Source organism: Trametes versicolor (genome assembly GCF_000271585.1).
Source record: "Trametes versicolor FP-101664 SS1 unplaced genomic scaffold TRAVEscaffold_16, whole genome shotgun sequence".
NCBI lineage: Eukaryota > Fungi > Basidiomycota > Agaricomycetes > Polyporales > Polyporaceae > Trametes > Trametes versicolor.
The window spans coordinates 380,341-405,787 of record NW_007360336.1 but is presented as its reverse complement, the minus strand read 5'-3'; the positions used below and the strand labels follow the sequence as shown (position 1 = coordinate 405,787).

At 58.0% G+C, this 25,447-nt stretch overlaps 11 protein-coding genes and 1 non-coding gene across 12 annotated transcripts; 8 read left to right on the top strand and 4 right to left on the bottom strand.

Annotated features, from left to right (window-relative positions):
- Positions 1-413: 413 nt before the first annotated feature.
- TRAVEDRAFT_75594 (uncharacterized protein) lies at positions 414-1,007 on the top strand (the record flags this gene model as incomplete). The annotated part of the gene is made up of 2 exons (XM_008047181.1): positions 414-577; positions 633-1,007. 2 exons carry the CDS (start codon positions 414-416, stop codon positions 931-933), a joined length of 465 nt encoding a protein of 154 aa, XP_008045372.1. The 3' UTR covers positions 934-1,007.
- A 2,399-nt stretch (positions 1,008-3,406) lies between these two features.
- On the top strand, positions 3,407-4,227 carry TRAVEDRAFT_54254 (uncharacterized protein; the record flags this gene model as incomplete). The annotated part of the gene is made up of 3 exons (XM_008047180.1): positions 3,407-3,480; positions 3,533-3,657; positions 3,716-4,227. The coding sequence occupies 3 exons, from the start codon at positions 3,407-3,409 to the stop codon at positions 4,225-4,227; spliced, it is 711 nt and encodes a 236-aa protein (XP_008045371.1).
- Positions 4,228-6,165: 1,938 nt separating this feature from the next.
- On the top strand, positions 6,166-7,142 carry TRAVEDRAFT_32293 (uncharacterized protein). The gene is made up of 4 exons (XM_008047036.1): positions 6,166-6,318; positions 6,369-6,656; positions 6,705-6,892; positions 6,942-7,142. The coding sequence occupies exons 3-4, from the start codon at positions 6,709-6,711 to the stop codon at positions 6,944-6,946; spliced, it is 189 nt and encodes a 62-aa protein (XP_008045227.1). The 5' UTR covers positions 6,166-6,318; positions 6,369-6,656; positions 6,705-6,708; the 3' UTR covers positions 6,947-7,142.
- A 522-nt stretch (positions 7,143-7,664) lies between these two features.
- On the bottom strand, positions 7,665-10,645 carry TRAVEDRAFT_136663 (tryptophan synthase; the record flags this gene model as incomplete). The annotated part of the gene is made up of 8 exons (XM_008047179.1): positions 7,665-8,666; positions 8,716-8,758; positions 8,810-9,387; positions 9,449-9,545; positions 10,037-10,175; positions 10,232-10,325; positions 10,388-10,552; positions 10,604-10,645. The coding sequence occupies 8 exons, from the start codon at positions 10,643-10,645 to the stop codon at positions 7,665-7,667; spliced, it is 2,160 nt and encodes a 719-aa protein (XP_008045370.1).
- Positions 10,646-10,868: 223 nt separating this feature from the next.
- TRAVEDRAFT_75591 (L-asparaginase) lies at positions 10,869-13,503 on the top strand (the record flags this gene model as incomplete). The annotated part of the gene is made up of 9 exons (XM_008047178.1): positions 10,869-11,372; positions 11,423-11,462; positions 11,531-11,667; positions 11,723-11,822; positions 11,874-11,984; positions 12,041-12,115; positions 12,179-12,196; positions 12,256-12,524; positions 12,597-13,503. 9 exons carry the CDS (start codon positions 10,869-10,871, stop codon positions 13,377-13,379), a joined length of 2,037 nt encoding a protein of 678 aa, XP_008045369.1. The 3' UTR covers positions 13,380-13,503.
- Position 13,504: 1 nt separating this feature from the next.
- TRAVEDRAFT_136916 (uncharacterized protein) lies at positions 13,505-15,137 on the bottom strand (the record flags this gene model as incomplete). Its single annotated transcript, XM_008047177.1, has 5 exons — positions 13,505-13,797; positions 13,868-14,140; positions 14,193-14,414; positions 14,463-14,580; positions 14,730-15,137. 5 exons carry the CDS (start codon positions 15,135-15,137, stop codon positions 13,505-13,507), a joined length of 1,314 nt encoding a protein of 437 aa, XP_008045368.1.
- Positions 15,138-16,285: 1,148 nt separating this feature from the next.
- Positions 16,286-16,753, top strand: TRAVEDRAFT_54249 (uncharacterized protein; the record flags this gene model as incomplete). Its single annotated transcript, XM_008047176.1, has 4 exons — positions 16,286-16,307; positions 16,384-16,484; positions 16,545-16,616; positions 16,691-16,753. The coding sequence occupies 4 exons, from the start codon at positions 16,286-16,288 to the stop codon at positions 16,751-16,753; spliced, it is 258 nt and encodes an 85-aa protein (XP_008045367.1).
- Positions 16,754-17,312: 559 nt separating this feature from the next.
- Positions 17,313-20,487, top strand: TRAVEDRAFT_54248 (uncharacterized protein; the record flags this gene model as incomplete). Its single annotated transcript, XM_008047175.1, has 13 exons — positions 17,313-17,438; positions 17,496-17,629; positions 17,690-17,837; positions 17,897-18,082; positions 18,154-18,419; positions 18,471-18,547; positions 18,616-18,686; positions 18,742-18,760; positions 19,229-19,507; positions 19,569-19,692; positions 19,745-19,890; positions 19,946-20,240; positions 20,307-20,487. 13 exons carry the CDS (start codon positions 17,313-17,315, stop codon positions 20,485-20,487), a joined length of 2,052 nt encoding a protein of 683 aa, XP_008045366.1.
- A 304-nt stretch (positions 20,488-20,791) lies between these two features.
- On the bottom strand, positions 20,792-21,520 carry TRAVEDRAFT_54247 (uncharacterized protein; the record flags this gene model as incomplete). The annotated part of the gene is made up of 2 exons (XM_008047174.1): positions 20,792-21,382; positions 21,449-21,520. 2 exons carry the CDS (start codon positions 21,518-21,520, stop codon positions 20,792-20,794), a joined length of 663 nt encoding a protein of 220 aa, XP_008045365.1.
- A 547-nt stretch (positions 21,521-22,067) lies between these two features.
- TRAVEDRAFT_32291 (G-protein gamma subunit) lies at positions 22,068-23,696 on the bottom strand. The gene is made up of 3 exons (XM_008047035.1): positions 23,424-23,696; positions 23,328-23,364; positions 22,068-22,837 (listed from the first exon to the last, which is right to left on the bottom strand). The coding sequence occupies exons 1-3, from the start codon at positions 23,546-23,548 to the stop codon at positions 22,754-22,756; spliced, it is 246 nt and encodes an 81-aa protein (XP_008045226.1). The 5' UTR covers positions 23,549-23,696; the 3' UTR covers positions 22,068-22,753.
- A 179-nt stretch (positions 23,697-23,875) lies between these two features.
- On the top strand, positions 23,876-25,243 carry TRAVEDRAFT_67611 (uncharacterized protein; the record flags this gene model as incomplete). The annotated part of the gene is made up of 6 exons (XM_008047173.1): positions 23,876-23,951; positions 24,011-24,326; positions 24,380-24,540; positions 24,594-24,706; positions 24,769-24,862; positions 24,934-25,243. 6 exons carry the CDS (start codon positions 23,876-23,878, stop codon positions 25,080-25,082), a joined length of 909 nt encoding a protein of 302 aa, XP_008045364.1. The 3' UTR covers positions 25,083-25,243.
- A 67-nt stretch (positions 25,244-25,310) lies between these two features.
- Positions 25,311-25,397, top strand: TRAVEDRAFT_t265. The gene has a single exon. It is a non-coding gene; the product is annotated as a tRNA-Pro (tRNA).
- The last annotated feature ends 50 nt before the right edge of the window (positions 25,398-25,447 follow it).

Sequence of the window (25,447 nt, the reverse complement as noted above, 5' to 3'; positions counted from 1 at the left end):
TCGCCGTCTCGCTGAGTATGCCGTGGCTGCGAGCGATTGTGCCACGGATTCGACGTCGGTATGTTCACTTTGCACGTCTGCGGTGACATGAATCCTGACGCCCATGGGTTTGCGTCGGTCAGTGTACTCTTCGTGCTCTTGCGTACACGTACGCGAACGCGTTGCGTTGCTAGTACTGTACCGCCGTGCGCCGCAGGCCGCAGGGGGGCACACATTGGCTCCCCCGCGTTCGTGGACGGCGCGCCCCCGACAGGACGACTCCAAAGCACGATAGCAGCCCCCTGGCTGTCCTGCTCTCGCTCGCGTGCGGTCTGCCTCGCGCAGAACGTCTCTGTGCCATCGGGGACTCGCAAGGTGAGTGAGATCTAACTCGAGTCTTGCTGACATTGATGTATTGCACTGTCTAGTGAAGAATGCGGCTCCGCGCGCCCTTACAAGACGCGTACGGGGCCGCGAACACGGTGCTGGGGCTGCGCTTCTCAGCCGTGCCATACGGCTCCTACAGCAACTCGTTCTCGAGCTCCTCGCCGGCGTCGCAGCCTGACGACTTCCCCTTCACTCCCTATACGTCGTTCTCGTACGTGCACCACGGCCAACACGCTGTGGCATCCGCCGATGCTCCCTCCGGACAGCTTGCTCCACTTCACCCACCAGCCGATGCGCCCTCTTTCGGAAGACTCGCTCATGTACTTCCATCCGCAGGGGATGCGTAACGACGACACCGACGCGCTGTTCGCCGCCTACCTCGACCCTCCCATGGCGCCGCAGGACGATTCGCCGATGTGCGGGGGTGTGCAGCAACCAGTGAAGTCGCCGCCACTCTGCGCGCGCGCGGCCTCGAGTTGGCCGTTGGCCGCGTGTACATGGTGGCTGCAAATCTCCGCTACGGCACCACATGGCGCGACCGCCTCCAACATGTGCTGCCACCGATGAGCACGGTGAGCACGTTGACGTACGGCAGGGCACGATCGTGCCGCTGCGCCCGGGCCCCAAGAGGCTGGACAGCGCTGACCACCTAATTTGACCACGCGCATCGGCGGACGCTCGAGTCTAGAGCCACTGGCACGGCCCGAGGCTGGGAGGTATGTCCGCGAACTCCTGGCAACCCGTTCTCTGACGGTTGATTCGAAATCGCCGAGGCCCTCGGCAGACGTCCTATGCGCCCCCGCCCCGCATCGACGAGGCCGTGTTGTTCACTTGAAACTGAGGTACGTCCGTTGCCATGTAGTGACCCTGCTGTACATGGCCAGATGCGACTCTGCCGCTGCGCCGCGAGCGAGTTGGGTGGGCGTGGTTACAAGATCGTATGTGGTCGATTCCCGTGCGCACGGTAAGCCCGCGGCCCCTCTCCTTTCGCCTCGCTGCATGCTGACATGACTGCGCTCGCGAAAGGCATAGACGCGTACCTAGTCGAGATCGTAGTACCCACCTTGTAAGCCCGAGACAGTCGTTGAACCACTGGATCATGACTCACACGCTGCGGCGCACCCCAGCGAATGGACAAGGTCGTACCAGAGCGCTCGGGAATCGGATAGGTAAGAGATGTGTTCACCCCGAGAGACCAACATCGAGCTCACATCTCCGCGGCCAACGTAGGGAGCGCAAACTCCTTGCCATGCGCGAGCGGGGCAAGATGTGTAGTGCGTCATGCTGTTCTCCGCAAATGTTTCGTGTTCCCCTGCCGTGTACCTATCTCGGCCGAGGCTGTATCTCTCCATGATAGCCTTCCTGTATTTACTCTACTCCGATGCATGTCGTAAACCTGAAGCCAAGTGTGCGGATCAGACAGCGAGATTAGGACAAGATAGATGGCACTCTCACCAGATTGCTGGTTGCTATGCACACGCAGGGAATGACGGCCGTGCATTGCGGAGACCTCGTGAACAAGGCTGTAGGAGGGCCATAGTTTGCAATACATTCCTGCCTCAAGGGGGCCGTGAGAGCGGCTGTGCTCGATCTGCATGCAGCATGCAACTTCGGACAACGCGAGGTGCTTCGATCCCTTCAAGTTGTAGTCAGGCATACGGAGCCTGGACGGCACCCGTCGTGGCCTGCGACAAGCCCGACCCGCCGCTACAAATGTCACACGGCAGGGACTATGCTGTAAGCCCATGTTGTCATCATTGCAGCCGCCGACATAGGAACTTACAGATGCGAGGTGAGGCAGCACTTCCAAGCATGTCGGTGAATGCGGGACGTCCGTGCCACCGAGTGCATACAATATCGAGCACCCATGCCCTCGTCGTGTCGCATTATCTTCACGATGGTACCATGTGCCCCGCTGCCCATTCTTTTCGCGCAGGCTTGCGCTCCGCCATCCTGAGCCGCCACCAGCAGATACCGATTGAGCGAAGCGGCGGCGGTACAGGACACGTCGGGTACCTCAACGGCAAGCTTCGTGCGCACGTTTGAGGGTCGACCTGTGAACGCAGATTAGGTGAACGGCGAGTCCCTGGGGGTACGATGTCGTCAGAGCACGTACCGAGATGTCCGGTTCGTACGCGCTCCCGGCGTAGCGTACAGAACCAGGATCGAGTTGGCACCTATGCACGCGGACCGACACTGATGCTCTAGAAATGTTCGTTCCCCTGGCGCTGTTCTAGCGCATGACACGGGAGTCCCGAGTCCTGTGTACTGCCGTCCACCGTCAAATGCCCAGGCGGCTCGGGGCCAGCAGCGCATATCGCAAGCGGCGGCGCTGCATGAAGCGACTTGTCCGCACCTGTTATTGTCAGCGAGGGTCGTGCCGGACCATACGTATCCGAGGTGCCGTGCCCCTCGCTCAACCATATGGCAAGGAGACATTCCACGATCTCGCGTGCGTCTCGGTCGTCCTGCGAGCAAACCGCGTTGGGAAGACGCTGCACAGCCTTGTGCGTGCGCGTCTCGGCCGTCCTGCCGGTGAGTGGAGCGTCCAGAGCGTCGAACACCCCTGGCAAGTACGTACAACACCGAATCTAGGTGCTTACAGGGAGTGGTCACGCCGCGGACCTAGGGCGGGCTGCTTGCGCGTACGAGTGAAGTTCATAGCGTGTCGTTCATGTCGTAATCTTGTCCACCGCGCGAGACCCGACCGAGCCAGACAAACACGACGAGTTTGTCTGAGCGTTGCCTGGTCGCTTGCGGGGCGGCGTCGTAATTGATGCGGGTTCCTCTTCCGGAATTGATATGCAAAATTCGATCTTGTCAGCATACGGTACGGCATGGCGGCGCCCTGAGATGCGTAGATGAACCGAGAGCAAGGTGCTTACCGAAGTCAAGAGCGCCGCAGCATCTCGTAGACCCCTCGCAACGTGGAGGCCAGGTCGAGTGTGGCACCCGTGATCGCCGGTGCAGCAAATGCGCAATTCGGACCTGACCGTGAGCGTGCGCGAGACCAGGACTGTTCGCCTCGCACTCATATAGTATGGCTATCGCCGCCGCCCTCGTGTCGGTCCTATCCACCCTTCAGCCTCAATTTGTATTGAACTTCTCCGAGGCGTACGTACCGCCCTTGCAGCCTCGATCTCTGCTCCGTCTGACGATCACATAGCCGCCAACATTCGTTGACCGTCATGGCCGTTGTACGCGCTCTTGGCCAGACCCTCCGCGAGGACTACGTCCGTGGAGAGATGAAGATGCGTGGGGAGCTGCGATGGCTGATGAGAGAAGGGTTATGTGAGTGAATTGCCTTTGCGAGAGTAGACTCTTCAGGACTGACCTTGTGCAATGCCAGCGGACATATCCGGCGTCCCTTGCGCGCGCATGGCCTACACTATCAAGGGCTACTGCACGCACGTCGTCCTGCGGTACTCGGTCAGGCTTGTCGGCTGGCCCGACAACATTGTATTTGACAACCTGAGCCGCATCACCGGCAAGGAGCGAGTCTCCCGCCTCCTCGCGCTCTGGAAGAGCGGTGTCATGCACTTCGTCCCCATCACCGACACGGCCGTGCTCGACGCAGCGATGAAGGACCCCCTTGCCGTCGCTCCGGCAGTCCTCCACCGTGGCATCCCGCCCAAGCGTCACCGCAGCGACCTCGGCAAGCGCCATCGACGCCCGAAGGCGAACCCATACGGCTTGCCGTCGAGGTACCCTCGGGATGGGCCGAAGTCGGCCGAGGTGATCACAGATGAGGCGGAGGCAAGGGCGGAGCAGGAGGCCAGGATCGCCGAGCTGACTGACTTGCAGCTTGTTCTACTTAGACTACAGCGTCTGCCGTTCGTGTGGCCGGAGTTGGCAGCGTAGAGCACTGCATATACTTACCGTATGGCTCGCTAGCGTTGATAGGTAGCATGTGGCGAGTTGGTGCCTCTTGAAAATGCTAGTTTTGCTCACAACCTTCGATTTGACACACCCAGCATGCAGGATACCGGAATGGAATGAACAGCATATCATTTCCAATGTGGAGGACGGCTGGGATCCAGGAGAAGGGCGAACGACAGAGGCGGTGGTGGCAGTCGCGAAGAAAGCGGTACAAGGAGCTGCCAAACTAGGAACTCGTCTCGCGAGCGCGGGCGCTTGATTGTTCGCACCGCGCGCAGCGCGAGAAGTGGTTACTGCGCCTCTCTCCTTTCTCCCACTCACTGGCACGCCGTTCCACGCTCCTGCCGCTGTTGCTCAGTGACCTCCTTTCCGCATCAATATATCTTTCTCCGGATGTGACCATGAGTTTACTTGTAAGGCTGCTTGGTGCAGAACATTGTGTCGTCGACTCGGTACTGGGTTCATGTAACTTTTGACACCATATGAATTACGATTTGCCTCGCGCGGCGAGAAATTGCTGTTGTAAATCAGCGAACAGGGTTCTGTGTGACTGGATGGGCCGTCGTATGTGCCTCGTGCTATGCGGGGCTTTGGATTGCAGTCGAGGCGGTATCCATGCGAGGAGCGGGGTCCTCCGCTGCTCGAATTGTTACCTCGCTTGTTTGCATTCCTATCCGGCTGTACAGTCGGTCAGAGTGTCCCGCCGCAGGGGTTTCCGACGGGTGCGAACGTGGTCATGGCAATGTAGGGCTGGACCAATGTGTGTGATAAAATGAGTACACGCAAGCGAGAGCCATCAGAAGACAATAAGTATGTCAGCCACAGAGATTGGAACACTCTTAGGGTCCTGCATACACACAAACACATTGCATTGCACTCGTCCCTACTCAAGTAAGTCAAAGTTACATGCATTGTAGACCTACACAGAATATACTTGTCTGGGAGATAGGAGAGGATGAGGGAGTGCCCTGGGATACTCCTCTCTGGGTGGGACTACCTGCCGTAACGTAACATCACATCTCCAGGCGGAGGTGCTGGGTGGATACCCGTGTGCTCGGGAGAGCGCCCCGGCAGACGATCTGACTTGATGCAAACGGAGAGCTGTATTAGCGAGAGTAGCTCGGAAACCCCCGCACCTGACTGTGCCTGGAATGGGGACGCACCAGGCCATCCGAGAGATCCTGTCGCAGGTCGCTACTACACTGGCATCAGAGACCGGAGCAGAAATGAGCCGCAAGCGGCAGGTGGAGATGCATCGCTGAGTCGCGGCCGGTTCACAATCCCACCGATGCGCGCGCGATATCGGGGCGCGGGTACGAGCCACTCACTCCTTTCTTGGCATGCAGCTGTCCTCTGCTATGCTTGTCCACTCATGTCCTGCAGAAAAGGTCTCTCAGCATGCAGGCGCCATATTTGCGGAAACACAAGGCACTTGCATGAGGTACGAGAGCCGCCGATGGGATGTACACTGTCTTTGGGCCGGGTGTCGGGGCGAGTTGTGGAACGAAGACAGACGGACGCAACAAATTGGCGCGGACAAGTCGTACCGGCGAGCAAGAGCCTTAACCCGGACAGCGCACTCGGAATAGGCGGGCCGGGGAGACTGGGCTCAGCGTTCAGCACACGTCGATCAGCCGGACGTCCACGGCGTACGCCACTTCGCGAACACAGTGCGTGCTGTCAAATTGCGCCGCGCGCGTCGTTAAACTGACCGAGTGCCTCGCACTCAGGCTGCACTGAACCTGCCTCAGGTGTCCTCCGCGCGCAAGAACACGGCCGCCCCACAACACGGAGAAGGGCGGCGATATATTCTATCGAGTGCTCAAAGGCGGCGGCAGAGCCTGAGCGGGGCGAGTGTTGTCGTCTGGGGGCCTACAAAAGTGAGTATTGTAACGCTTCTGCACCCGGAACGTTTGCTCACGATGTATGTCCATTCGCGAGGCAACGAGAGACACAGCATAACAGCGGGCTACCGCCGGATTAGGTCTGTTCGTGTCTTGGCACACCTGACTGTTCCTCACGCGTCTGGTATTCCAAGCGCGCATTCTTCGCGGAACGTAGGCCGACTGCAAACTTGAGCAGGTTAGTTCACCCTCTCCGTGACGTTTGGCGAGCCTGCTCACCGTGATCTGTCGTGCGGGCGACATTGGCAACTCGGCTGGCCAGGATTCGAAGGGACGTCGCGCTAGATTCCCGTATACCTGAATCTGCACATGCGTTCACCACTTGAGGACTCCGAGCGGCCCGAGACTCGGGCGCACTTAGCGGCCGGGCATGACCATCGTGCATGGGCGCTGTGTCGCGGTTCCAGGTGCCGTACACAGCCTGCGAGCGCCGGGACGATGTGAACCTACTCCTCCACGTATGCGCCTGTCGCTTATCCTTGGATAACGCGGTGCGCGGCTATGTACCTGTTTGCTGTGAGTGCGCACCCCGTCGAAGGCGCGAGGGCTACTCACCAGCATGCCTACAGGACGGCATGAGGGCGGGGGACGCGAGAAGGAGCTGCACGAGTCCACCGAGAAGGATCTGACGTCTGGCAGGCGCAGAGCCCCGCCGCGACGAGCGAAGGGACTCGCCGGCATTCTGGCTCCGGGCCGCTCATTCCGGATGCCCGGGCGTACCCGTGTTGCTGGCTGCTCGCGCACGGTGAGCGGATGTGCGCTTCGGTCTGTGAACTCCGCGGTATGACTTACGGTAGCTTACGGTAGCATGGGCGTACGCCGGCCATCCGCATCAGGGTGGTACGGGCAAGGTCTCGACTCGCATTCGTTCCTGGCGCCGGTCGGAGTGTGCCAGGAAAGTCAAAAGCGAATCTTCGGGAGGACGAGTCGCGGTCAGAACGGGGATCTCGTCGTCGAGGCGGGAATCTGGAGATCGAGTTGCGATGATCTACCGAGGGTCCACAGTACGCCTAGAGGCTAGAAATGCGGTGCCCTGGCTGCGGCACCGCGCGAGTCGCGAACCAAAGATCCGGTCGTGTAGATCTTCCTACGGCGATAGAACTCGGTGCCGTAATCGAGGTCGTTGGCAGGGAACAAGCAGATGTCGGTCGTCGCGAGATGCAGGAGAGCGAAGCGTGCCGTCATGGCGGTGGAAAGCAAGCACGGCGTACGGAGCGCCCGCCCTCGCATGCGAGCGCCGAGACGCACACAAAGTCCGCGGTCATAGACGCCCGTCCTTCCGCTGCTACAATCAAAGTCTGGCGGGTGGCGACGATGGACGCGAGCGGGCGCGGGCGCGGGGACGGCGGATCTCGACTGAATTATCATTAATCATTCACGATGCTACTACACTAGAATACACGGTGGTACTACGTGCGCGGCCCGCCCTGCGTCGAGTCCGCGGCGCGGCCTTCGCTTACCTTGTCGGCCGCGAACTGCCCTCCCAGTGTGCGCCGCTGACCCTTGTCCCCGGCATCATACCGCGCCATCCCGCTGCGTCGCAGGGAGTCCCTGTACACCCAGTCCTCGTCTCCAGCTTTTCCTGCGGTACTCTGACGACCGTCCCGCCGCTCCGTCCCGCCTCCCGCAGTCAGTCAGTAACAGCATTACGGCAGACCACGCACCATCACTCTGCGGACCCGGCGGCGCGCCGTCATGGGTCCTCATCGTCCTCTTCGCCATCGACGGCCCGGACAGAGATGAATTCGAACACCCACCAGGGATGATACCCTCGAGCTGGGTGAGCGTCCGGAACCCGCGCAGCGCCTCCTCGTCGGTTGCGACGGTGTACTCGGCACGCCCGGTGTCCTTCAGCCAGGCGTGCTCGGGGCCAACACCGGGGTAGTCGAGCCCGGCGCTAATCGAGTGCGTCTCGACGATCTGCCCGGTTGCTGACTGCAGGACGTAGGTGCGCACGCCGTGGAACACGCCGGCATGGCCCTTGCTCAGCGTCGCGCTGTGCTTGTCACCGCTGAGGCCCTCTCCACCGGCCTCGACACCGATGAGCCTGACGTCCTTCTCGTTGATGAAGTCGTAGAACGTCCCGATCGCGTTGCTGCCGCCGCCGACGCACGCCACGACAGCGTCAGGGAGCTTGCCGACCTCCTCGCGGAGCTGCTCCTTGATCTCCTGCCCGATCACCCGCTGGAAGTCGCGCACGATCGTGGGGAACGGGTGCGGGCCGATGGCGGAGCCGATGAGGTAGTGCGTGTTCGAGAGGTTCGTCACCCAGTCGCGCATCGCCTCGTTCACCGCGTCCTTGAGCGTGCAGGAGCCGGAGTGTACGGGGATGACCTGCGCGCCGAGCATGCGGATGCGGAAGACGTTGAGGGCCTGGCGCCGGACGTCTTCTGCACCCATGTAGATGATGCACTCGAGGCCGAACCGGGCACACGCGGTCGCGGTCGCAACACCATGCTGGCCCGCGCCAGTCTCTGCGATGATGCGAGTCTTGCCCAACCTCTTCGCGAGAAGAATCTACGGACGGGCTCAGCAGCACTCAGTATAGCGTATTCGCAAAAGCTACCTGTCCGATGGCGTTGTTGATTTTGTGCGAACCCGTGTGGTTCCTGATTAAAGATTAGGGACACGACTGAAATAGGTGAAGCGCTGTGACTTACAAATCTTCACGCTTCAACCAGATGGTCGCTCCGCCCGATGCCTCGGTAAGCTTCTCCGCTTTGTAAAGCCTCGAAGGCCTGTTCATGTAACCATACAGACTCTTCCACTCCTCCTGGAACTTGGGGTCCTTCATTGCAGCGTTGTGCACCTCCTCGAGCTCCACCAAGCAATCCCAGAGTGACTCGGGAACATACTGGCCACCGAACTGACCAAACCGTGGCGGAAGAATCGACTTCTGCGCTTCGCTGTGACTCACGCTCGCCCGCGACAGCGTCGAGGACGGGCGTGGAGTGAAGTTCGGCCGCCTGGGTGGCTGCCCCTTCAGACTGATCTCGCGGCAGTACTCCTCCACTTTCTGTGCGACCTCCGCCGGGGGTGCTGCCTTGATGACAGAGATGATGCGGCTGCCGATGACAACACCGTCCGCACCGGCGTCTGCAACGAGGTCGAAGTGAGCACGGGTTGCGACACCGAAGCCGACAGCGAGAGGGAGGTCGGTGTAGTCTCGGACACGTGCAACGAGGTCGGGAAGGGCACTGTTCATGGTACCGGATGCCGAGGAGCCAGTCGTGCCCATCTAAAACGAGAAGGAGAACCGTGAGATGACTCAGGCGAACACGGAGAAATAGTGGAAGTACCTTGGAGACGATGTAGATGAATGAGTCAGCAATCGAGGTGAGGAATTCGATGCGGTGTAGGGATGTAGAAGGAGCAATTAGGGGGACGTAGGAAAGTCTAGCGAAATGAGTTGAACGGACGAGAGCGAGAAAGAGGATCCATGCATCAGCGCCAAAGGTATGGCCAAACCCAAAAACGCAAACTTTTCGACCTTGTTCGGCCCATAGCTCAGTCATCTAGACTCCAATCCTCGATTCGAAAATCTCAACGCGTAGCCATCGCCTGTGCGCGTCGAACGGCGTACTTTATGTTGTGGTCAGCGGAAAACTGAAGCCATAATTTAAGCGCCGATGCTTGTCCGATGCTTGCGTTTTTGAGGGCCTTTCGGCGAGAATTTTTCCGTAAATCGGCTGGTGTGGCGGGAAAAGCCCCTTTGCGGCCGGAATTTCCGCATAGTCTTACGAGCCATGTTACTGGCTACCAGTTCTGATTCTTGCCAGGCTCGTGAGGGCTCATTTGCGCGCCCGAAGGACACATATAGACAGGCGCCCAAAATGGCCATACCTTTGGTGAAGAGGCATGGGTCCTCGAGAAAGGCAGGGACTCACTTGGCAGCACGGCATTTGTCACGGAAGGCGACAGCCTCCTCTGGCGGAAGATCGACGACAATGAAACCATTTGCGCCAGCTTCTGCCGCGTCCTGGATAGCCTTCTCCTCCCCGTATGCAAGCAGAGGGTTATAGTAACCTGATAACGGTAAGGTTACACTGGAAGGAAGATCGGGAGAACGGATGCAAACATACCCATCAACAGCACCGGCGTGGCGAGACCCTTGCTCCGTGCTTCGCGGACCATTCCGAGGCACTGAACGTAGTCGACGTCGTTCTTGAGTGCGACCTAGGCATTACGAGAGGTGGGTTCAATCTCGCGCGCGGGCTCATAAGATGCACGCGACGTACCACGTTGGTTTCTTGGATAGTGGGACCGTCGGCGATGGGGTCTGAGAACGGTACGCCAAGCTCGATGACTTCTGCACCCCCCTCCTGCATTGCCAGCATTACGGGGACTGTGTCCTCGACCCGGGGGTACCCCGCGGTCACGAAAGTGACCAGCGCGGGGCTGGTCTGTAATCACGATGAGTATCGCGTCTTTGAGCGAAACCGCCCGACACGCACCGAGCTTTTCTTCGCTGCAAACACTTTTTGGAGGGCATCCATGGCGAATCGAGCACGGATGGATGAGTGGAGGAGTCAAGGGATGCTCACAGTCATTTTATGAGAGTGGGACTGAATAATCTCGGGTAGATTATAGATCGAGATCTCAATGTGATCTAATCTAAGCGAGTCAAAATGGCAGATGCGCTCGTCCTCTTTCCATCTCCGAGTCTGCCGCTCGGAACCACCGTCTCGTCTCGCCTCCGCGGGCATCGCTTCTACAGCCATGGACGTCTCGCACTCTTCGGACGAGTCCAAGGTGCTTATTATCAACACGGGCGGCACCATCAACATGATTTTCAGCCAGCAAGGATATGTCCCGGAGCCCTATTTCTTGACGGAGACGCTTCATAGCCAACATCGATTCCACGACCCGCTCGAAGAGTCTCTGTTCTCCCATTCCTCATCCTTGGAGGGCTACAGACGATGGAGCAGCAATAGCGGGAAAAACAGTCCCACCGGGACCACATTTGGCTCCCGTGAACCGTCTCCGAGTCGCGGCGGAGCGCGGTCGTACTCGCATCAAGCCCTTACCTTGCCTGTTCGCTCTTGCCGTCCTATCGGTCTCCCCGAGCATCTCGCGCCGCAGATGGACAGAGTCATTTCCCGACAACCGGTATGCAGGAAAGTTACCGAGGACATCTACGAGGCTCAGTTGCCTACGCTTGTAACTCCGAGAAGCAGCGGCCCCGGAGGCAGCAGTAAACGGATCCGTTACGCCGTTCTGGAGGTTAGATCCAAATCCACCATGCACACCGACGCTGCTGACGTCAATACTAGTGGCATCCTATGCTCGACAGTAGTAACCTTGAAATTCAAGGTACACGCTCAACCCAAACATCAGCACGTCTCTTGTTTTTGAGCAAAATTTCGGTTACTTCAGTACAGATTGGATCCGGATTGCAGCGGACATAGAGCTCAATTATCCGAATTTCGATGGATTCGTCATTCTGCATGGCACCGATACCATGTCATACACTTCCTCTGCCCTGAGTTTCATGCTCGAGGATCTCGGCAAGACGGTGGTCAGTGTCTATCCCGTGGTGTACGGCAGACGCTCCGTTGAATTGCATATGCTAGGTTGTCACTGGAGCTCAGATTCCGATGTCCCAGCTGCGTAACGACGCGGTGGATAACCTGCTCGGCGCGTTGGTAATAGCAGGACATTACATCATCCCCGGTAAGCTCCCAGCTCGCTGGACCAAAAGTCGCACTTATGCTACTTGTGTAGAATGTTGCTTGTATTTCAACCACACACTTCTCCGAGGCAATCGGTGCTCCAAAATGTCTGCGTACGACCTCAACGCCTTCGGTAGTCCAAACTTCCCTCCCTTGGTGAACGGTACGGTTGCAGTGGCGTCCTTGTTTTTCTGTTCGCTCATACGGTATACACCGTAGTCGGCATCGATATCGTGGTCAACTGGCAGAATGTCATCCGTCAGACGAGCTTGAGGCGCTTCCAATCGCATAAGCGTGTGTACCTCCGACTCCGAACCCGCTGTGCAGTATGCAGACGTTGACGCTCGATTTGAACAGAGATGAGCCCCCATGTCGGTGAGTATCTGAAGACTGCTACACGCTCAAACCGTTAATGGCCGCCCAATGATATACAGCCACGCTTCGTCTCTTCCCCGGTATCACGGGTGCCACCATCCGCGCCTTTGTCGCGCACCCGACCCGGGGCGTCGTCCTCGAGACCTTCGGCGCCGGGAACGCGCCTCAGCGCGCGGATCTTACCGCCGCGCTCAAGGAAGCCTGCGACAACGGCGTCGTCATCGTCGCTATTACACAGTGTGCTAAGGGTTCCGTTTCGGACGCATACGAGACCGGCCGCAGCCTCCTCCAAGCTGGCGTCGTGCCCGGAGGTGATATGACACCCGAGGTCCGTCCTCAGCCTCTGCCATCACATCTCCGAGATGAGTCTGAAAGACACTCACCCCACCTTCTGCTCTAGTGCGCGCTCACGAAGCTCAGCTACCTGCTCTCTAAGCCGGAGCTCTCCACGGACCAAGTGCGCGCGCTCATCGGCACGCCCCTCCGGGGCGAGCTCACCCTCTCCGAGAGCAAGATCCCGCCGTCGCTCAGCCAGCACCCGGGCATCGGCCAGAGCCTCGACAACATCCAGGGCGTGCTCGCGCAGGTCGTCCGCCTCACCTCCGCGCCCGCCGCGCGCACCCCGCGCATCGTCGTGTCGCAGACGGGCAGCGCCGAGGAGGCGCGCGACGCCGCGGCGGACGACGCGACTGCTCCGTGGAGCTGGACCGCGGCGGAGGCGGCGTCGACCGAGAGCGCGCTCTTCCCGTTTCTCGTCCACCTATCCGCAGGTCGCGACGACACCGAGGCGCTTGCGTTCTGCTTCGACGCGGAGGCGCAGGCGGAGGAGGCGCTCGCGATCGGGGGCGGGCTCGCGAACTGCCTCGACGGGGCGTCTGGTCGTGCGCCCTTGCATGACGCCGCGATACACGGAGCGGTGCGCAGCGCGGAGATGCTACTCGCGGCGGGCGCGCTCGTGCATGTGCGGGACGCGCTGGGGCACACGCCGCTGTACTATGCTGCGCGGCAGGGGCATGAGGCGCTTGTGGACTTGCTCGTGAAAGCAGGCGCGAACCTTGGTGGGGCGGACGTCGAGGGCGGGTTCGTTGGGCTCGCGGTCAAGCGCGCTACACGTGCGCGAGACGAGCAAGCACTGAAGATCTGGAAGAAGGCCGGGGCGGACATCGTGAACATGGATGGTTGACGCGAAGCACAAAAATTCGAGAAAGAAGAGAAGTAGTCATGCCTGTGTAGAATACATTACCCCGCACTGCGCGTCCGTAGAACCCTATACAAAAGCCGATAAATAGTGCAAGTGTCTCTCCCCCGCTACCCATCCAGAACGATGACCTCGTGCGAGTCGTCCATGCCTGGCTCGGCATCTGGTTCGAACACACCCGCGACGGTGTCGGTGAGCGTCTTGAGGAATACGGTCATCTGGTCCCGCGCGAACATGAAGGGATTATTGAAGAACGCGAGGCGCTCGACGAGCTCGGGATTCTCCTTGTCGAGGTCCTTCGGCTCGTATTTGACTTTCTGTACTAGTTGGCTCTCGGCGAGATCCGCTCCTGGTGTAGCGCCTTCTGGCCGGTCGTACGTGTGTCGCAGGGTGAAGTTCAGAGCTGAGGAAAGGTATTAGCACTGGCGTCGGCGCGGCAGTTCCGGTTTGTTCGACCGCATCTCCACCGAGACACTTACAGAACGTGATATGCTCCTCCGCGTTCTGGTAGGTGTATATACACGTGAGGATGTGTTCGTCCAACGTGGGGTACTCTGGGCTCTTTTCGACCTTCACACTTGTGATGAGGATGTTCGTCATGTCTTCGTACAGCTTGATGACGGGCGTATTCTGGACCTCCGCGGGTGTAGGCTTCTGCTGTCGCGACATCGTTGAGGGTGGCGCGCGCGCAGCCAAAGTCTTCGACCGCTCGATCTCCAATTCCAAATCTTTCTTCGCAGTCTTGGCTACATAGGAATATGAGTGGCAGCACAGATGCAGGGCAGATGGGTTTGCTACCTTCGTCTTCGAGTGCGTGCATCTGTTTATCCTTGCTCGCGATCGCCGCCTCTCGCTGCTTGATGACCTCTTTGAGGCGAATGTTCTCTTCGCGCAACGCTTGCTTCTCCTCCTCGGCGGCTTCGCGCGTGAGAAATTGTAGCGTGTATGACTTGTCGGACTTGGACGACGTCTGGAGTTTTGACAGCTGTGCGGTGAGCTCTTCGATCAATGAGTCCTTTCCTGCATTTATGTCAGCACAATCGCGTGGATGGGACGTGATATACTGACGACGTATGCTGCTTTCGAGGTGTCCCTTGTACTCTTGCAGCACGCCTTCGGGTTCTGTGTTTCGCAGACGGAAGACCTCTTCAAGCTGCTTCGCGAGCTTGTCTCTCTGGTTCGTGATCTGTTGAGAAACTCGTCAATATTACTGTATGTTGCGAGACCGGCCGCTGCATGTTGGTCGCTGATTACGGTAAAGGTGCGACCACAGTATGAACATGGACGATACAAATTGGTGATCTTGTCTGTTAAAGTACGCACTTCTTTCGCGACCGAGCGCGATTGCTCCAGCTGTGCCCGCAAACTGTCAAGTTCACGCGCAAGCTTAGCCTCCGTTCTGCTCGGACGAGCAGGCGGGGGAGGGCCGTTCTTTGTCTTAGGTTGTTTGCTTCCACCACGCACAGCGCGCTGAATGGGAGGGTTTGTGGGTTCTTCGGCGTCGTCCAACTCGATAGCGCTGTCCTGCTCCTCCACCGCTTCTGCCGGTACCCCATTTGCCCGCGCACCTTTCAGTGGTGGTTCCGCCTTCGCCTTGCCCTTCGACTTCGGTGCGCCGTTTACAGCAGGTTCGGGACGCGCCGCACCCTTCTTCGCTACCCCTCTCGGCGGCCCCGGCACGGCCACGACCTCGTCCGAATCGTCGCTCGCCTTCCTCTTCTTCGCGGGAGGCTCGTCGACCATGACCACATCGTCGTCTTCATCGTCGGCTGGTTCGATCGTGGGCCCCGCGCCATTCGCGGGCTTGATCTTCGTGATGGTCACTCTCGCCGCGGCGGGGCGCGTAGACGGGCCAGCGACGGGCTTGCCTCCTGCGCGTGCGCCGCGCGCCTTCTTGGCCGCCGGGGCGGGCGTGGCGGGTTCGTAGTTGTTGGCTGCGGGGGTGCGCGCGCTGATCGATATTCAGACGTTCTCGGTTTTGGGGCAGGAGCGCGCGGGGGAACATACCGAAGTCGTCGTCTGAGAGGTCGGACATGGTGGGAGTTGCGGGCTGGGTGCGCGCCTTTGTTTGGCCGGCATAAACAACGCGTTCTATCATGGGCGCCTACGCGTGCAACGCCACTCCAGTCGCGTAGCGCCCGATCGAACGAACAAGAAATATTATCGCAACTTGCTGTCTTGCGACCACAACTAGTGATGGACGACCGCTCCTCCACACCGCCCTCCCGACGGTATCAGGATATTCCAGGCATTCCAGGCTACCAGGGCCCCTCCGCTACCAAGCAGTCTGCCGCTTCATGCACAACACGGCGGCCCAGACGCCGAAGGCCCGAGTCGTCGGTCGGAACGTCTGTGCGGAGAAACGTCGTCGAGGCCCTCAGGGTAGGCTCGTGAACCAGCACTCTAGTTCTGCGGAAGACAGTCGTTGGCTCGAGCTGCCCGCTGGTGACATGACGGTCCTAGAGTATACGTACTTGATCCTGCGAGAACAGGCTGCCTCGTGCTCAAATCTCGTCCCAAACTTCGCGATCGACCTCATCAGCCGTCAGGAATCTCTCAGGTCCTAAATATACTACGCTGACCCGTTTGCAAGCATTAATGTACAGGGATTCCGGGGTACACATTTCCCGTATCTTCCACGTGGGAGAACTGGCGGCGGTGGCAGATGGCGCCCATGAGCCCAACTGTTGTGGGCGCAAAGGTTACCGGACATGGGAAGACTTGCTTTGAGTCTGACGAGGGACCACTGGTGGCACTGTACACGGGCCAAGTATCGATGCGAGTCGCGTGGCAGGAATTACGGAAGGTGACACTCGATCCTTGTGGTACTGTTCGCCAAGATGCAAAGCGCTGACGCCTGCTCAATACTAGGACAAGAATGAAGTACTGTTATGTCTCCGCTCGCCGCTCGCGGTGCGAACATGAAGATCCCGACACATCCTGGTTGCGCCATAACACCTCAATGTACTCACTATGCCTATGTACCCAGTCCCCGCGACCTTCAACCATGACATGCATGCTGCGCTGTGCACGTTGAATGACTCAAACTGGTCACCTGAAAGCGAAGGGCGTTCATGCAACTTCCTCCGGGTACGCCCTGCCATTTTCGCACCATCTGCGCCGCTGAACCTAACGCACACAGTCCGGCAGGTCCTTGTCACCGGGCATGTGAATATGCTTAGGCTCACAACGCTGCACAAGTTCGTGCAGGACAGCCTCATGGTACGTCCGCATCTGTGAGGCATTGTCCCGCTGGGCTGTCATACCGTAATTGATCGTCTCCAGTGGCGACATAGTTCTCGAGCCTCGATGCAGAGAAGAAGCACGCGTTCGCCACACTAAGCGCTGCTAACTGCTAGAGCTCCCGCCCGGCATCACATCGGAAAGGCAGCACGCGTTCGCAGCACTCGAGCAGCCAGGGCGCAAGGCAAAAGAGCTGATAATATCGCGCTCGACGTGCCACATGTACCAGCGTATTTTGCGGCGCCACGAAGAGGTCGTCTTGGGTATGCGGGGATGTTAACCTCGGAAAGTTGTTGTAGCACCACAGCTGGCTTGCAACTCGCGCGGCAGTGATGACAGCTAGTAGTGGTGAGCACTCGCTGGAACCTGCATGACAGCACCCGCCTAAGATAACAAAGATGTCTTGGAGGCTGTCGACACTTCGGCCTTCTCGAATATACCTGCCAGAACCTTGTCACTACTTGGGCTTTTGCGCGGCCTCTGGGAACATGAGGAACGCCTCCCAAACTCAAACCCAAACCCAAACCCAAGACTTATATGCCCTACATTAGCCCTGCGCACCGACGGACTATCGCTGGTGTTCTCGTCCCCGTACTCCCATCTATAGACTAGCCGCCACCAGGCTAACTTGCCTTTCTCTTGCACTCCGACTCGTCCCCGAAATTTTCGTCCGGTATGCCGGAGCTCCTTGAGACATCGATCAAGGCGCTCGAAATCGCGAAGCTCCTAACGGCCGAAATTCCTATCCCGGGGCTCAGCACCGCCGTCGAATGCGCCCTCGGTGTCGCAAAAAAAGCCCAGGTCAGCATACTCCATTCGCCCTCATACTGTCTCTGCGGTAACCTGAAGTTCGGTTAGGAGATCAAAGACACTCGGGATGGCTGTCGAGCTCTCGCTGAGCGTGCTACAACTCTTGTAATTGCACTCTACCAGCAGCTCAAGAACGGGAGCAGCGACGCGGCGGTCCAAGTGCATGTCACGACGTTCCTGCAGTAAGTAGTGCCGTATTCAATTCTTATGCGTCATTCTAATCGGCCTCGGCTTAACCCAAGGGACTTGCAAGCCATCGAGAACTTGATGGACCGTCGCTTACGTCCTAGAACGCGAGAGCGCATTCGTTTTGTGTTCAAGCGCAGAAAGATTGCCGACGAGGTCAAGGTGCTGACGACGAAGCTGGAGGACTCCTTCCGCGTGTTTATGGTACAGACAGAACGGCTTGTCTCGTGCTCATAGCCTGCTGATGTCGTAACCGTCACTAGATCCAGGCTGCGCTCGCTCTCAACCAAGACATGAACATGCTAACGAGCGGGCACATCCGCATGCTGCAGCACATCGACGACTCGGCACGCATCGGAGAAGTTGTCCTTGAAGACTTCAGAGACATCCGCACCGGCCTTTCGGATCTCGCACATCGTGTCGGAGAAAGGGCAACCTTCAACGGAAATGTAAGAATTCGAATTCGTGTATATTTACTGCCTCTGTCCAGGTCTGTCCCAGCTAACGATTGGTGGGGTAGTTCCGGCTCTTCGCACGCGAAAATCTCATTTTGTTGGAGCCGATCGTCGACTCATACAATCCACAGCGTACAACTAGTACAAAGTATGGAGACGAACGCACCGTCATCCAGACTGTTGCTCAGCCACGGACAGGACGCGTTTTCCGCTACCGTGCCGTCGTGAAAGCCACCGGTGAACTTTCTGGAACGCAGGTAGTGGTACATGCATATCCAAATCACGATGATCAGCGGTTTGTGGAGGCCGTAAAATTCGCGAAGCAAATTTAGTACGTCAAGGTCGCTCTACGCGGGGCTGTGTCTCACTACCATGCCCATAGTCACCCTCACATGCTGGTTATGCTGGGGTACTCCTACCCGGGAGAGCCAGGCGAGGCCACATACATCGTTATGGAAGGTACGGTGACATCGTACAGTGGCAAAATAGTCGATGCCTGTCTCCAGAGCTGAATAGTTCGTTAAAAGACTACATTCCCGCTGTGGAATATCTCAGTTTCTTGCATAGTGCCGACAAGTTACAAGCGCACCTGAAAATAGTGCGTGGCCATGATATTACCTTATGCCGCTACGAAGCTTATAGGCTTTATGTAGAAGGCGGCGATTGCTGTAGGTACATCTCAACTGAAGTACTGATCCGTGGATGCAATTGATGTCTGAATATGTCGTGGGCAGCTGGCCACCGACCATCTAGAGACTCAGGTGGAACTGTGTCGACTGTTCCCAACGCGTACATACTGGGTACGATGCACCTGCTACAAAACTATCAGGCCCATTGACTTACCACCTATCTCATGCTCATGCAGGAATTCAGTCCAGCTGTTCATCATATCGGGTCGAACGAAGTCGTATTTGATCACCGCCATGGGGGCCGTATCAAATGGGCTCGGGATCCCTTCGCGCTTGAGAGGATGGACCATTTAAAGGTGACTGATGATCGCTACCCTCATCATGCTCTCACTAACTATACTCATACACAGAGAATAGAGGTTCCGACTGCACAAAGAGATAGGATGTGTATAATAGAAGGCACTGTGTGTACAAAATTCCTCGAAAGTGCGATTACTGACTTTCGCGTCAGATCTTCGTACCATTGCAAGTGCACACGTGGACACTATGGTGCAGCATTGGCTATCTCTCATCTTCGGCCCTATCGGAGCGTACAGGGATCTGCTTCTAGACCGCTCCTGGCGGCCGCATTGGGAGAATATTGCAGACTATCCACGGTATCCTCTCGGAGTGTGGCTGGGACGCAACAGCTCTCGTGAAGATTGGACCTATCTATCTGCACAATATCCCGGGTTAGAGGTCGCTTTGACAATGTCGAGTAAACCGAGTGTACTTCCAGATCCCAGGCAAGGTGAGTCGCCACGGGATACACCCATCGACCAGTCTTCCCAGTCAACTCACGACGGCAGAAGGCCGTAATTTCTGGCAGAGGTTCAAGGACATGGACGAATGGCTCAGAATCCCGGAATCGGACCTTGGCGAGATGTGCATCGAATTCGAGCTAGGCACAGGCTGGAACCAGACTAGATGGAAGAGGTGAGAGCGACGTCTGAGCTATTCGTGCCCCAATTGAATTCATCTGAACCAGATACCAGTTCTCGTGTATTCCTGTGAACACGACTCTTCTCTTCCAGCAAAGTGTACACGCGCTGGACAGGCTCGCCGCTTCCGCGTGGATGATGCGTACACTGCCGGATCCATCTGTAGTAGAACTCTACGCGCACATCAGCATAGGTGCGCGCCCGTTCTGCCTTTCTGTGTCTCGGCCGCTGATATGACCATTATTAAGCCCCACGCCGGGTGTATTTCACTGAGACTACTGTCACAATGTGCGCACACGCTGCTGAGCAAGCAGCCTCACCGCTTTGGTTCTTCCTGTTGCAATTTGACAGCGGCGACCATTCAGCTCACGAGAGCAATATTCCATGCGGCTTCTGGTCATCGGAGAAGGACCCCGCCTCCGTACCGGTGGATTTCATCTTCGATCAGACGCCACAGTTTGTGCCCATCGAGGAGGGCGAAGAAGCCCCGCTATTCACTTCGACACAAGCACTTGGAGACCTCGTGTTCACCACGCAAACAAAGTACGCATCGGTTTCGATTGTGGGCTGTGATGTTGGGTGTCGTATTAACACTTCATTCTGTGGCAGAATGTATACTGCAATTCTACAGTTCAGCGAGGACGAGTTGTTAGCATTCAAGGCGGCTTCGCAACAAACGACAACAGCAGTGTGGACAACACCAGACAAATCCATCGCATCGAGCTTCAGCAACGAAGAGTACCCTGCGAGACTGCATTGCAGGTCTCCGAGTCTCTTTTCTGCACTGTGATATCGTCATACTATATCCGTTACGTCCTGGTATTCCGACCCCGGATGCAGTGGAAAGTGCCCGTCTTGACGTTGCAAACTCAGTACGGATTGTTACTCGTCTTTTGTTCTTCCTCGTACACGTCCTGAGCTAATATCTGCTATCGCTCCACAGTCGGCACGGCTGTACGTGTACTTCATGCTCGAGGACTCTGTGCACCGAACTTTTTCCTTTGTACACTCAATTCTTGACTCGCCCTGCGTACTCGTTTCAACTCTGCAATGTGATCCCACCGTTTGTGCACACGCACGCAACATCTTTGCCCTCACCTGCGGCATGCTTCAAGCCTTCTGCAAAACGGATGCTCATCATGTGTACGATATCTTCGCGGAACACGCTTTGGAAGTGCGAGCGCGCCGTCGTAGTACCACATCGCCTCGAGCGCACTCTCCTCGCCCCACGCCTCCTTCACAGCCTGAACGCATCTCTTTATCCGGTCCAGCGGGATTTTCCTTTGCAGGAAAGCGTGCGTAGCACGATTCGTGAAGAACGAGTAGAAGGTGGTGTGCGGCTCGGGCTGCACCACCTTGTAGCCGACGTCGAACACCTCCGCAATCATACTGGCTAGGTGGTACCGAAGGCGGGCGTCGATGACCTGGAGGCAATGGTAGGAATTACCGCTTTCTACGAGATATCTCCCGCCAGCGCGGGTGATGTCTGGGTGCCAGGTGGTGATTTCGGGATCGTCCAGCAGCTCTTGAGCTCTAACGCTGAGTCTGGCGCGGGTGAATCCGGGGACAACCACCCCAAATCGCAGATATGGACGCGCGTTGCCTTCGATGAGGCGTAGATGGGGTTCCAGGTCCGCGTAACGAATAGGAGTATATCGTTGATACTTCGCAGGCCACGGCGGCGGCTGAAGGTCATGAAAAAGAATGTGATCAAATACACACTACATGATGAGCGTTCAACTTATACACACCGTCACTTGCTTCCCTTCCGACCGTTCGCCAACATGATGTGATGAGAGCTCGTCGTGCTGTTCCAGGAGCATGCTAGGATGCCGGTGCAATCTAACTCTGTGATTGAGGCTGAGCGAGGGCAAAAGATGTTATCGACACGAAGTTACTGCACAAGACAACTTGCTGTATCCCTCGCCGGCCTTTACGTCTTGCCACGTACACGAGGCTCAGTTGCGGCCGTGAGCGACTGCCGCGAATGTAACTCACGCTCGAAGTCATTGGAGTGCACAGTGTTCTCCTCACATCGAATGTCGCTGCAGACGTGAGAGGCTGCACGTTTGCATCACAATTGCGCACATATCTTGGATATACGCACGCAAATACTTTCCTGTGCGGCTGTACCCACCACCGCGCGGAACTCGCAGACGGCGCATGCAAGATCCACATAGCCATGCCTAGTTCGCCATTGCACAACCGGCTTTCACACCGCCGGGTTCATTAAGCCTGTCATAGTCAGTACAACTGTCAACGCATCCGTCAAGCCCAACGCACCGACTGTATCAATCGGGACACATTCGCCCACACGCCGGCGCACGGCGCAGGTGGAGACGGAAAGCAAGATAGCGAGTTGATCTGGGGACGAGTACGGCTACGGGGTCTGCACTAAATATGTCATAGAGAGGGCTGGCCAGGGACTCTCGGAGCCCCGAGTATCCGGACGCAGACGGAAGAGAGAAGGACGGCCATAAGCGGGCTCGGATTCGGCGCGAGAAGACGGTACCGGTGGAACGCGAAGCGATAATATTTCAGGTGCGGTGCGGTGCGCGAGGGGGCTGGTGGAGGATCGGATGATGGCGGAGAGAGGGAAAAAAGGCAAAGGGGAAGGGCGGGGAAAGGTATTCCGATGCGAGGTATATACTATGTGTGCCATGTAAGAATGTGTGCTGAAGTAGCGTGCAGGGCTTGCAATTCTGGGAAAAGGAGCGGCGGGGTGTACGCTAGATAGGACGATAAACAGTGACGGTCGGCGCGTATCTTGTATGAAAAGAAGAATCGGAAGGAGGAAAGGGGATGGAGGGCACTGGGGGTGGAACGGTTTGGCGTGCGAAGCGAGCGACGGCGGCGAGACAGTACGAGGGCAGGCATGGGCGCGAACCCCTTTTACACCATGCTGCGTCCGCGCACCGCCCCGCGCGCCGCTCGCACCTCCGATTGTGAGCGGAAGAGGCGGCTATCTCGGGGCCTGTCCGGGCACTGGCAACTTTGGGAGATGCTTGCGATGCAGGGAGGGTGACGGGCGAGGGTGTGATGCATGGCGTTTGGCCTTACATGACGACACACTGGCAACCCGTTGGCGGAGGGCCGAAGGGGTCGTCAGCTTTGCTCACGGGTCCCCATACAGACGGGATCTACGGATGAAAGTTTAGTATTTGTGTTTGTACCATTGTGAAGACGGCTGCGGCTGCGACGTTCGGGGGCAACAGAAAGGTCTGAGACTTTCGACTGCCAGGATGTACGCCCTAGATACGCGTCCGCTCAACGTTACGAGAGCGCACTGGCAGCCGCGAGTCTGGGCAGCTCGTTAGGAGCCTGGAATATCCGAGCTTGGCGCCGTAACTCTGGATGATGCACGGTCAAGACCGACTGATAAGGCGCCCACAGGGAATGCAGAGTCGTATGCCACTCAGTGTCGCTGGATGTCGCTGTTGTAGGGGCGCGGGCACCGGCGAACGTGATTTTTGGCCAGAGTATCGACGGCCAGACGCCAGCGAGGGGTAAAACTTCCGGAGATATGTCCACTAGCATGGCAGAGCTGGACCACTACGAATGGAGCAAGTCGCACCGCAGTAGTCTCTGGCGCGATGGCAAAGGATACATGGCATCTGAAACGGTACTCACGAGGTGGTCTGGTGTCGATTTGCAGTAGTTGATCAAGCTATGACAAACATATGTGTGAGGGCCCGGACCCGGGGGCATTATAGGATTAGTGCGTACCTTCTGCTCGCCTCGCTGACCCGTATCCGTGGCCGCGCCAGGTCCTCCTTGAGCCGCTGGTTGTGCTCTGTGAGCCTGCGGAGCTTGAGCTCGGACATTGACTGTTTCTGGACACGGCCGCTCATGTTGGCTTTGGTGATAGCAGACTGGAGCTGGCGGGCAGTGGGGGCACAAGGGCGATGGCTGTGGAAGAGCACAGAGGAGGGGGAGGCCGGACCCGGGGGGAGACGCCTGGTGGAGGATGGGGAGGACGGGGAGGAAGAGAAGAAGGGGAGGGCTGGGACGGACTGAGCTCGGGCGAGGGTGAGAACGTCCAGAAGCCAGCTGGAAGATGGCCCGGCGTCTACTTAGCATTCGCCCATCACCGCTATGGGTCCCAGTGTCTGATCGGAGTCCCAATCCCTTTTCGTCCTCTTCCCGCTCCCCGCCCCGCCCCCCGCCACCGACGCCCCATGGGCAGACACAACACCCTCCTCGTCCAGCGCGCGTCCCCCGCAGCGCCCCGGACCCACAAGCAGACCCGCTTTGGTGAGCACGCATCTCCATCATCACCTCCATGCCGTACCTCATGCGATGACGGCCCGCAGCCACCCGCACGGCCCAGCATCAGAAACCACACGTCCTCGCCAAACCCAGTGTCCCGCGAAGCCCCGGCCTTCGCTCACGACTGCACTCGGCTAATACCAGTCGCTTCCTGCAGTCGAGAAGCCAGCTCTCGACGATCCGCGAAGAGGACGAAGAGGAAGAGGAACGCGCGCACATCCTTCAAGACGCTCGCGGGGCGCGTCAACCCCTGTATGAGGATGCGCGCGCCGGCCCGGTCAGACGGCGCGACCCCGACGAGGACGCCGACATGTCCAGCTGGGACGATGAGTCCACCCTAGTCGCGCTGCTCCAGGACAAGTAAGTGCCACACGCGCTCCGTCGCACGGAGGCCTGCTTATATGCGTCCGAAGCACCCCGGAGCTCGATGAGGATGACCAGATGCTCGAGCTGGTGCAGAAGCTCAAGGCGCCGATGGCGGCACAAGGCGTCGCCTTGAAGCAGTACCTCGCCGACACCGTTCTCCCCGCATACAGTCACGTCAAGGATGTCCACGGCGTCCTGGAAGATAAAGGTGCGCATGGACTCCATAAATGCCGTCGTGTATGCGCGCTGATATCGTCTCAGTTGATCTGGAGTTCGGCGCGGGCTTGCTAACCTTTGACGAGGTGTGCAAGAAAGTCGAACGGATTGCCCTGAAGGATGAAGACGAGATCAAGGCTGCGCATGCCCAATCGCAGGTGCGCGCTGCCGCTGAGCCATATAGCTTCCACGTTTAGCCCGAATCGCATCCGCCGCACAGAGGACCGTCGCGAAGACTATCGCCGCTCTCGAGGATGCGTACGAACAACGGAAACAGCTCTGGTCTGCGCTTCAGGAAGAAATGGATCGGTGTGGTGAATATGCGCTCCCTCCGTCTTCATCGGCTCGCGCTTTGCTGCGGTCCCAACGCTGATCACTCCTGAAGCCTCTCGTGCAAGCACTGCTCTAGACGCCCTTCCTGGCGACCTGGAACAAGCCATCGCCATTCTAGAGAAGAAGAGCAAGGCGATAGAGAAAGATAACGGCGCCGCCTCTAACCAGAAGATACTGCGCGGTCTCCTGGAGAAACTCTAGTCTTCCGGTCTGGCTGTCTTTCAAATTGGACCCTCTTTCACGGACTTTGCATGAATCTTTTCGCCCTCCTCATCTCGCTGTCCCCCTGTATTACCGTCTCGCTGTATCGTTGTCATACTCGCATTGTACCATAAACCGCATGTTTGTGTTCCGTATTCGCCGTCTCCTATCAGCGGTCCCGACCCGTCTCATGCTGGCCGGAGTGGTAAGGAAAGCTTACTCTCCAAAGGCCTGGTGGTCTAGTAGTATGATTCCTTCTTAGGGCTACATAAGCACTTATGGAGGAGGTCCCGGGTTCAATTCCCGGCCAGGCCCTAATCGCTGCTTGCAAATGCTTTGTTTTTGCATTCATCTGGAACAGTAGT

Excerpts from the sequence above, each read along its gene's own strand:
- TRAVEDRAFT_32293 (XM_008047036.1), top strand. The coding sequence starts at position 6,709 with ATGCCTACAGGACGGCATGAGGGCGGGGGACGCGAGAAGGAGCTGCAC.
- TRAVEDRAFT_32291 (XM_008047035.1), bottom strand. The coding sequence starts at position 23,548 with ATGAGCGGCCGTGTCCAGAAACAGTCAATGTCCGAGCTCAAGCTCCGC. Across the intron at positions 23,365-23,423 it reads GTCAGCGAGGCGAGCAGAAG|CTTGATCAACTACTGCAAAT; the intron begins GTACGCACTAAT and ends TGTTTGTCATAG. Across the intron at positions 22,838-23,327 it reads AATCGACACCAGACCACCTC|ATCCCGTCTGTATGGGGACC; the intron begins GTGAGTACCGTT and ends TTTCATCCGTAG.